The sequence below is a fragment of the Odontesthes bonariensis genome, chromosome 18 (assembly GCF_027942865.1).
Source record: "Odontesthes bonariensis isolate fOdoBon6 chromosome 18, fOdoBon6.hap1, whole genome shotgun sequence".
NCBI classification, from domain to species: Eukaryota; Metazoa; Chordata; class Actinopteri; order Atheriniformes; family Atherinopsidae; genus Odontesthes; species Odontesthes bonariensis.
Genome location: NC_134523.1, coordinates 16,704,829 through 16,715,890, shown reverse-complemented (window position 1 = coordinate 16,715,890; position 11,062 = coordinate 16,704,829). Strand labels below are relative to the sequence as shown.

The following is an 11,062-nucleotide window of genomic DNA, read 5'->3' as shown; positions in this document are numbered from 1 at the left end:
GTCCTATCAGTCATGATCATGACACCCCCCAATTCTTTTTTTCTTCTTTTTTTTAAATTAGCTCTGGTCCTCCACATCTCTGCCTCCTGTTTTGTGTTACTCTGCATGTCCCTCTTTGCCTTTCTCTCCAAGTCTTCGTCTCATTTTCTCAGTTTCCTTGCCCCTCCCGCTCGCAGGCTGTTGTGGTGTGTCTGCCAGGCCTTCTCGGCTGGAGCACAGGTTTCCTGAGAACTGGAACGGAACAGGAGCTGGCAGGGAGATACACTGAGAAAAGCCAGTTTGAACGTTCCCACTGAGCGTCACACGCGCTCACACTGCTGCTCATAGCAATGCATTCCAGGCAGGACGCAGCACACTCTTACGATGTCTGTAACGATGCCATGTGTCATGGACAATCCCACCTGGAATTAGTTTATTGTGTCAATGCAACGGAGTAACCTGACCTTGACAGGCTGTTATGTATCATATCACATCTAATTAAGTGTAGCAAAGATGGCCCTATGCTGAACACATTCAGTCTTTTCCGGTTACACAGTGAGACATCAAGTATAGGATCATAAAGAAACTGATTTAAAGATAGATTAGGTAAATAAACTAAAGAAAAAAAAATTGCTATACATCTTCTGCTCTCACAACTGTTTAAACTGTTTTCCGTCTTTTACACAACTGTTTATTTGTGTTTGGTCGATGGACCATGTGCTGATGAGATTTGGAAGTTGGGATTATTTCACAAAAACAAATAAGAAAGCAAAGCTTCGGAAATCCCAACAACACAGAAAATAAAACATACTTCAAAGTTTGTGAGTGTGTAGGTGTTTATGGTGTTTTAAGGGTTGCTTTTGTACTTTGTGAAGTGTTTCCAATTTATTGTTATGTTTTGTGAAATGTTGTTTTTTGGGGAAATATCGTTTTTTTTCTATGTGTTGGTGTTTTCCTTCTTGTGGAACTGTCACATTTTAGTTTTGTGAAACATGTTTGTGGATTTGTTGCTGCACTTTTAGAAACATTATTACATAATCTGTTGTGCTGTTTTTTGATCTTTTAATCTAGTTTTATAAAACAAATCCTGTCATGTTTTCATTTTGTTGGTATGTTTTGGGAAATTCTGTTGTCTTTCTGAACTTGCTGTTGTATTCTGTCCAATTTAGTTATGGATGCATATTTTGCTTGTTGAAGCTGACCCTTGGTACTCTAATGCCCCTTTTCCACCGCCGAGTTAGCCCTACTCTACTCGGTTGGATATAGCGCGACACTACACGGCACCAGTACCATTTCCTTTTCCACACAAACCGTGACCTGGAAGTGGGCGGAGTCGGCCCGGTCACCACTAACGTGACGTCGGTTTCAGGTGACTACAAAGTGTCACGCTGCGGTTAGTCAAAAGGAAACACAACGATGGAGTATAATGTGTAATGCAGTTGACAATTCATATTGTTTAGTTAAACCAAACTCTTTATTAAAAAAGACAGTACAAAAGTAAACAGCAGTTGTCGTCTATACAGGCGTCAACGCCAGTGCCGGTGGAATGCAGATAGCAGCTGTTGCCTCAGCTGCAGATTGCGATGCCAGTGTCGGTTCTGAAGCCTGCGGGATTGGAGGATCTTCACTGACCTCAGCAACCGAACACTCATCGGTAGTGGGTCCTCCATCGCCCGTCTTCAGATGGTGCAAAATGCTGCCGCACGTATTTTAACTGGCACACGTAAATATGAGCATATTTCCCCCATTTTAGCTTCACTTCACTGGCTGCCCATACATTTTAGGATCAGTTTTAAAATTATTTTATTTACTTTTAAATCCCTCAATGGTCTCGCACCAGCCTACCTCTCTGAGCTGCTACAGCCCTATAACCCCCCCCCCCCTTTTGATTTATTCTTGTATTTTATTCTTTTAAATTTCTTTGTTTTTATTTTTTTTGTACAGCACTTTGGTCAACTGATGTTGTTGTAAAGTGCTTTATAAATAAAATTGGATTGGATCGGTTGCACAAACCGAGTCTTGAGGGAAAAAAAAAAAAGTGAACATACGAAACGCATACACGTAACCGCATAGGTGAGACACTGTGCTAGCCTTCCAAAACAGCGTTGTTTGCTAGCTCACTCAGAACAACTTACATGAGACACCTGTGTAACTTTTTACACAAGTAAAGACTGAACATCAGAGGTGGAAAGAGTACAAAAATATTTTACTCAAGTACAAATACTGTTACTCTGTTGAAATTGTACTCAAGTACAAGTATATTTACCAGTCAAAAAATCTACTCAAGTAAAAGTAAAAAGTAAATAATTTAAAATGTACTTTGAGTAAAAGTAAAAAGTTACTTTTTCACAATCTGTGTTTTCTGCCTCTACTGTGAAGCCCACATGGGACATCGAAAGCCCACCTGGCAAATTCCCATTGTCATTGTGACACAGCACACAGTGTTCACTGCACACAACAAAATTGCATTTATACCTCACCCATGCAAGGGGGCAGCCCCAAATGGCGCCCCAAGGCAGCAGTGCAGTGAGACGGTACCATGCTCAGGGTACCTCAGTCATGGGGGAGGATGGTCGAGAGCATTAATTAAATACTTCCACCACCAACCTGGTGGGTCAGGAATCAAAACCCTTACATATCATTACCTTCATTAAATACTTAGCATTTTAACTATTATATTCATAAACATGTTTTCTGCACACAATATATCTTGTGCATCTGAATGAAAAAATTTGGTCACAAAAACACATTAAGTACAATAATGAACCTACAAACAAGATGAACTGTCATCTCAATGATGACAATAAAATGTGTCTTGGTTGACAAAATGATCTAATAAAAGAACATTTAACTTTTAACAGATGTAGAGGTCTGCTTAATTCATTTTGAAGATACTAATGGAAAGATATGTAGGTCTTCCACTTAGGCAGAACCGTTCGTCCGGTCTGGCAGCAATGACAGTCTCACTTTTCAAATGACAGTTAAACCCGCGGGAACGGTAATGCACGCTCCATGAGTGAGTGGCGGTGTAAGCTAGACGCAAGTAACTAGCGACATGTCTAGCACTAGCTAATCATCAGTGTGCTGCTGTGTGTAACGGATGCCAAATGGCTGAGTGGAGTGGCTAACTGTCGCAGGATCACCTCAGTCATTTGCTTCAGCTCAAATCTGTTGCCGAATGCAATAGGGAAATGTCTATGTATTTTCCCCTCCTCGCCCAATACAGCCTCGAAATATGACCCACTACACAGATTGCCATGCCTTCTACACTGCCCTGACTTTACAAAGCATTATACAAGAAATGTGAAAGTCAACTGTGGCGCCGAAATCTCCTTGCTTGCCTGTTTGCACCAATCGTTCGTGAACACATGATAAGCCCAATGTCACTGCTACAAAGACAGTTGGTTTCAGCACCGAAAATCGTCATTGGCTACCCCTGACAGTTTACATATCTGCGGTTATCAATTCAAACATTGGGCTTATTTGTTTTGTTTAATATTCTTTCTGGCCTGATGGACGTATATGTGGTAGGACCAATAGTTCTCGAGGTCAGTGGGTAAGACGGATAACGGCAGGTTAGCAAGCGGACGTGCTCATACTATTAGCCAGCTGAATAAGCACATTAGTTGGCATAGCTAATTGCCGTTACAGTGCCAACAACAGGTTGCTAATTCAATATTATATTAGCAGTATCATACACAGTTTTCGGGACATGGCTAGGACTCCTAGCCTTGTCAGTTTAAACATGGAAAGGGAACGAGAAACATGACTTACCTCAACGTGCTTACGCAGATTAGATGTCGAATTCTTGTAAGCCGAAATTTTGGACTTCTTTGGTACACATAGTGTGCACTCCATAACATAACTATCACCCCGTTTTTCCGTGAAGCTAAACATCTTACTCAGATAGGGCCAGGGGTGCACTAGGTCAGAAGAACTGCTCTCCGTATTTCCATTGTCCGCCTCCATGTCTGACTCTGCCATCCTCGTCTGAGTGAGTGACAGTTCGCACGCGCCAACACTCTTTATAGTAGGCTAGAATTCTAGAGCCATACCGGCGCAGGGGCACAACGTTCAGTATTTGCATCCCATAATAATTCATTACCAGAACGCAAATTTTTTTTTACTCAGTAACGCTTGTGCTGTAAAATGTACCGAAGTACATTACTTGAAAGAAAATGTACTTAAGTAAGAGTAAAATTACACATTTTAAAAAGTAGTTAAAAAAGTACAAGTACACAAAAAAGCTACTCAATTACAGTAACGCGAGTAATGTAATTCGTTACTTTCCACCTCTGCTGAACATGTATTTGTTACGATATAAAACATGCATTTGTTAAGATATAAGCGTTGCACCAAGGGGATAAGAACAACACTTACCATTTACCATCGCCTCCAACAAAGACGTCGCCGTATCCACGCCACTCTCCTTGCCCCGGTTCGCCGGGCGGTGACCGTAAATGCCGTCCATTTGGTCGAACCACTTCCATGTCTTTCGGTTTGACCCACTCCGGCTGTTGTGGTCCTTTACCTGCCGGTAATCACTCTTCAGCTTGTCTCGGCACTGCTGAGAATTCCGGTGATAGCCATGGTTAGCCATCAGCTTGGCTATATCCTGGAACCCCTTCTCATTTCGTGTTGCTCCGTCCAGTTCCTTCTGTATGCGGTCCTCGGCCACCACACACAGAAAGGTCTGCACCTCGCTCATGGTCCATGGGTTGGCTTTCCTTCTCTGGTCTTCCATCTTTGCAATTCTGTTTATTCTCTGTTGCTCTCGCAGGTGTGTTTTCATACACGGCGGGTGATTATTTAAAGCTCCCCGAGCTTCGTCGCGTGTATGACGTAATTTCACCTGACCAATCAGTGGACAGCACTGATCACGTGACGTTTTAGTATCGGCTAGTACCGACTAGACCCACCTCTGAAGCAGGTACTAGCCGGTACTAAAAATCGTAACGGGTCCCACCTTCAACCCGCGATGGAAAAGCTCCCAATCAGGGTAGAGTCGTACCGTGTAGAGCCGTACTGTTACAAAAATGTTCGGTGGAAAAGGGGCATTATTCTCAAGGTTTTATCACAGCAAAGGCTCTTTGATTTTCTTTTTTCTTTTTCCTACCTTCATGGTTGAATGACAAGTGCAACATATTGCTGCTATAAAAAAATCTTGTTGGACCACCATAAATGATTAGATCACTGAAAGCTTGGTGATGTAATGAAAGTAATCAACTGTGTCTACTTGTGCTGTTGCTCCTTGCAAGATAATGTCAAGAAATAAACATGGACTGAGATTGTATATCAGAACTGTTTTGCAATGCATGCAAAGATAATTGTTGATTTCTTATTCCAAAACTTTACACAGCACACAAACTAACGACCAGTCTTGTAGTCTACAGTCTTCATAAACAGAAGAAGCAGACTCCACCTTACCAGCAGACGCGCAGATCTTCACTCACACTATTAGCACAAATGCAGACAAATATAAGCATCACCGTCCTAAGAATAACTCTCCATTTTACCCAAAGAATGATGTTTATTTCTCATTGGCTGTTTAGTGTATCCCTCTCTCAAGTGCAGTGAATAATGTTTACATTTCCTCCCACTCCTGATCTCACCCTGGAGGGATCTGTGCCCTCTTCACCTACCCAGTTCACAGCCCTGAATTAACAGGCGTGGCCCACAGCACTGAGGGAGAGCCTGAGATCAAATACCAATGAGACCTCTGTGGCCCCTAATTAAATTGTTGTTGGATTATTCACTTCAGAAAAAAAAAATTAGCATTCATGGATTGCATTTAGTGTGTTCTAATGGAATCTAATTTTGATATACAGGAGGTTAGAGGTGTATGATAAAAGCTCGATTGGGTGGCCTCATGAAAGACTCCGTTGAATCAAATTGTTTTCTCTCTATGCTCTTAATACATTGGGAAACAAATTTTTCAATGAAAAACAAGCACAGCAACAACATAGAGATCTTCTGAGAAGTCTCAGAATAGCTGTCTTTTCACTCCAAGTGACTATAGTGACTATTATATAAAGAGTGTACAAACAAATAAATAATGATAGAGTCTTAGGGGTACCACAAGCATTAATAATAAATAAATAGAACTAAAGTTAAAATCAAAGTTAAAGATAATAGAGCAGATCAGTTAATAATTAAAGTGGAAATGTGATGACAGATTACAAAACCAAAATAATTAAGCATAATCTCATATATTGTTATTAATTTAAATCAACTAAAGGCAAATATTTTAGTATAATAATACTTTTTGAATTATTATTCTTTTTTTTCTTGTATATTGAGACATGTATTTATTGCTTTATTAATCCTTAAATTTCCTATTGATCTATGTATCTATTTATTTCCTTATTTGCAAAAAGGATTTTTGCTCCTTTAGTCGTTATTTCGTAGCGTGAAATGACACATACAATACATGGAAACCCACTGAATTACAGTGCAAGATTCACATCCAAAATTGTAAAAAGAAGGAAAAAGAAAAAGAAGAATACAATGAAAAATCAAATCGATGACTTTTGGTATCCAATTGATTGGATTTAAAAATGTTCAAGTTCTTCCTAAACGCATGCAAATAACGTAAAAAAGTATCAAAAAACAGTATGACAAAGAATTGACTTGAATGATTCGTGATTTTACATCAGCGTAACAACAACTACATTTCCCATCCTGCCACAGGGTCCGTGACGTCATTGGTATGCGCATAGCTGAGGTGGCTTTTGAGAGGTAAACATCGGATTATTTTGTCGAAAATATTTATTGACTGAAACGTTGTTTAAACTAATAAGCAGTTCCATGTAGTTAAAGGCCTTTGTACAACTGGTGTATTCTGAAAAATTCCCCATTACCGTTTGTCTTCCTTGTGTGTTTTAGCTAGAGAACTAACACGTTGTTACTTCGCTGTGCTAACGCCAAGCTATGTGAGTGAACGGTTCTTAAACGGTTTGTCTCTCTGTCATTTCTTTCTGAAACTCACCAGCTTTAATCATGACGAAACTTATGCAGTGGCTGTTCTGCGTATCGCTGCTGGGCGCAGTTTGGGCTTTGGTCACCTTCGACCTGTTGGACCTCAGCCTTCCGCGGACGTACAAAGAGGTTGCCTGGCCGATGCCTTTCTACCTGCTGGTGTCATTTGGCTGCTACTCCCTGGCCACGGTGGGATACCGGGTGGCCACCTTCAATGACTGTGAAGAGGCAGCGAAAGAGCTCCGGGAGCAGATAAAAGAAGCTAAAGAGGATTTAAGGAAGAAAGGCTTGAAGATGTAGAACATTTAAAAGGACGAGAAGTCTTTGAGATTTGGCATCCCACACACAACTCAGAGTCTACACTTGTGATGTTAGTTACTCAAAAACAGTTGGTGGTGGATGAATTTGAACTCTGAAGTGACAGCATCCTTACTTTTTCCAGCGGATGTGTTCTGAACATAAATCACAGTGACCATTCACAGTCAGACAGATGTAGTGTTGTAGAATATGGGGAATTAATGGCTTAAAGGATGTTTTTGTGAATTATTGATATATGAAAAACCCTGTCATGTTAAATTAACTGAATCACTTAATTTTCCAGTCAACACGGTTTAACATGGTTTAACTGAGTAGCTTATCTAAACCCCCCCCCCAAAAAAAAACGGGTAGATCTCAACAGGCAGCGTTGGCAGCTCTGACTTTCATGTCACTGTCTTGCTAATTCATCATCTGTTACCAGCTGCTCTTCACTGAAATGCAAACAAATGTTACCTAAAAGTCACGCTGTAATTGTATAACTTGAAATATTTCCACTAGGAATTGTCAGATGTTTTCATTCTGCCTCAGCTCTAAAACTGTGCTGCACAGGGTGGACCTTGTTGTGTGTATCTGAAGATGGTGGCTTGTCAGTACACATAGACTTGGATTTTATCTGTAAAGAAGTTTACATTCCACTGTTCAGAATCAGACTTCTTCCCATACAGCTATTGTTGAGAATGTATTAAATTGAATTTATTTTCTAAACGGATGGCTGTTTGTAGGTTAGTGGTTCAGATAGGCCCAGGCCAAGGTGCATTTCTTTTCAGGCAAAACCCACAGAACCTCAGGGCTTTATATCAACCTACTTAATACGTACACCTGAGTAACACACAGACCTACTTTGTCCCATGTTGAAGTTAACAGTTTGAAATATCCATGATACAGCACTTCCTTTTTCTGCCCTTGCAGACATTTGATCCAGAAATCAGAAAATGGAAGCTACAGTTTTTCTTTGTGTGAACCTTAAAAGCCTCATTTTCACGGAGTCCCTGCTGTGTATAAACAAAGCCTACCCTTGCTAAAGGCATCATTATAGAGCTTCAAAAGCTCCCATAACTTCTGAGCAAATGCATAAAAGTTGGCAGCTCCGTGTGCTAGCTTTGCCTCGCTGTGCTGTTTGGCTGCAGCCCCATTGTGCTTTGCAACGTTACCCCCCATGAATCCATGCAAGCTGTTGCTAGAGCAGACTAGATGAAAGGCAACTGGTTATTTATCAGAAAATCTTCTAATTTGGCAATTACACCAAAGGCTTCCCTTGGTGGGCAGATATGTTCTCACTCGTCGCCGCATATAAGGTAGTTAGTTGCTTTTCTTTGTCCTCCCTCCCCCCTTTAATCTAATTTTGAAGACATTCATCTGCTCAGTCTTTTCTTCTGCAGACTACCAGACAAAGACAAACATTATTTTAGACCTATAAACAGGGCAGGTGTAATAATGCAGGGATTTGCTGCCTTTAAAAAAAAAAAGTCACTTATTGCAAATGTACAATACATAATCTCCGTCTCAGACTTGAGCAGTTTCATAACAGCAAGGCAAAGAGGATGTAATCTGATGCAGAGACAGAGACGTTTATGAAAGCTTCTGAAAGCTTTCCCTCTTCATTAAAACTCTGCTTTTCATAAGCAGCAAACATAAGGCAGCCACAGTTGATGAGTGGCAGTATTCACAAGAGAGGATGCACCTGATTAGAGTACAGTACGACAAAGCACTGGGCAAAATCCATAATATTGACTGAACAGTAATTTGGTAGTCTTTTCGCTCGGACTTGACTCTTGGAGGTGGAAGGTTTGGCTCCTCTTGTGAGAAAGCAGCAGAGAGCTGCCTCTGCATTCCAACTGACTTCTTAAAGATCCAGCTTTGTCATTGTGAGAACCGTTTGCAGGGAGCATCATTTCAGCAAAGCTGCAGAAACAGGCCTTGAATTTTTACCTAAGCTCTCCAGCTGTCAGATCACGGGAAGGAACAGGAGTTAAATTGAGACATGATTATCCTCTGTCTCTGGTTTAAACACTTTTGAGGCAAAGTTCAATCTCAAAGCTTTAATGCGATGCGATTGAACAAAAAGATCCCAGCACCTGCATGCTTCATTTTTGGTCAACAATTCTGGTAAATCACCCAACTGCACTGCCGGCATATTATATGGATGGAAGACCAATGCTTCCAGGGAAATCAAAACAAATGTCAAAAATGTAAAAAGTGATAGGACACCAAAGTTAGGACATGATTATACATTCCGTTGGGGAAAAAAAAGACTGTTGGGGCATTGCCTCAGGTACCACATTGCTACTTCTCTATTTTTTTCTTCCAGGACTAAAATGGGTTTAAACATGGCATTTGTAAGTTAAGGTTTAGGGTCCCAATAATTCTTCAGATATTTTTATTTTCCTGGCAGTAATAAGATTTCCTTTTCAGCTGTGAGAATCAAGCCTTCACGCAGCCCTTCGTTCATTATATCACTCACTGTAGCAGTTCATTTTTAGCTCTCCGTTCGCTCTGAAATACAACTCTATTCTGAAAGGTTAGAATGCTGCGTAAAATCTGACGAGAAGCCGAATCTAATAACTTTTTAATCAATTAAACCATATATTTAATTGAAAATAGGACTATGACTGCATACCAAATCATACCAGAAAAATCAAAATTGTTTGTGTCTCTTGGAAAACAAATTCTCATTTTGAGTTTGAAGCGAGCAACGCATTTTTAGAAATTGGGTAGGAGCAAAACATAGTTGGAGAGGTTTTGTAATGCTTCAAAATACCTTCAAAACATCTAACAAACATTCAGGTTGATTGACAACATGTCACGAACATGATTGGGTATGAAAAAAGAGCATACCAGAGAAGCTGAGGCTTTCAATACTAAAGACGGATCAACATCATCTATGATACGCAATATTATTAAAAGATTAAGAAAATAGATCTAAATCTCTACAGATAAGTCCAGATAAATCTCTGCGCTCAAGGGACAGGACTGAAAACCAATATTGAGTGGTTGTGACCTCTCGGCGTTCAGACAGCACAGCTTTAAAAACAGAAACGATTCTGTAGTTTAAATCACTGTGTTGGCTCAGGAACGCTCCCTCAAGCCATTGTCGCTGACTTGTCAGTTTGTCACTGCATTTGCAATTTGAAGTTAAATATCAGCCATTCAAAGAGAGAGAAAAAATTGGAGACCCAGAAACACCCTCTGGGAAATCTGCTGCGACCTCCAGGCTGAAGTAGAGAAGGACATCCAGCTTTTTATCAGAACACAGTTCCAAATCCAGCATTTGTGATAGTGTCATAGTCAAACATGGAATGGGTAACTAGGACATCTGTGAAGGCAGCGTTAATGCCTAGTGATGTACGCTGCCTTTTTCAGTCTTTTTCAGGGAAGTCCTTGCTTGATGCTAAATGTATTACGACAGTATGACTCCACAGTTAAATAGTCCAGGTGCTTCACAGACCTGCCTCCAGTCCACATCTTTTTCCCACTGAATATAATGAAATAAAAAGTATAACAATCTGACAAAAAGCAACAACAGGCAACACTCAACTTTCTAAACTGAAACTGAGGTTGATGAGAAACAGAAGGCGCTAACAAACAGAATGTTCTCTCCTCCAAAGCGGCAAGGTGAGAGGTTAAATTGGGAGAAGAGATGAAAAATAGGAGGAAACTTAAATGGGATTTGGACATTGAGAGGGGCAGGCCTTAGTTTTGTGCCCGCAGCAAGGCCCCACTGAGACCTCGAGACACTCAGTGACACTGCTGGGAGCAAATCCATCTTGACGGGCTGAGAACCAAGAGT

General features: G+C 40.6%; 1 protein-coding gene across 1 annotated transcript; it reads left to right on the top strand.

Moving 5' to 3' along the window:
• Positions 1 to 6,667: 6,667 nt before the first annotated feature.
• dpm3 (dolichyl-phosphate mannosyltransferase subunit 3, regulatory) lies at positions 6,668 to 7,980 on the top strand. Its single transcript, XM_075449573.1, has 2 exons — positions 6,668 to 6,717; positions 6,971 to 7,980. Exon 2 carries the CDS (start codon positions 6,979 to 6,981, stop codon positions 7,255 to 7,257), a length of 279 nt encoding a protein of 92 aa, XP_075305688.1. The 5' UTR covers positions 6,668 to 6,717; positions 6,971 to 6,978; the 3' UTR covers positions 7,258 to 7,980.
• Positions 7,981 to 11,062: the final 3,082 nt, after the last annotated feature.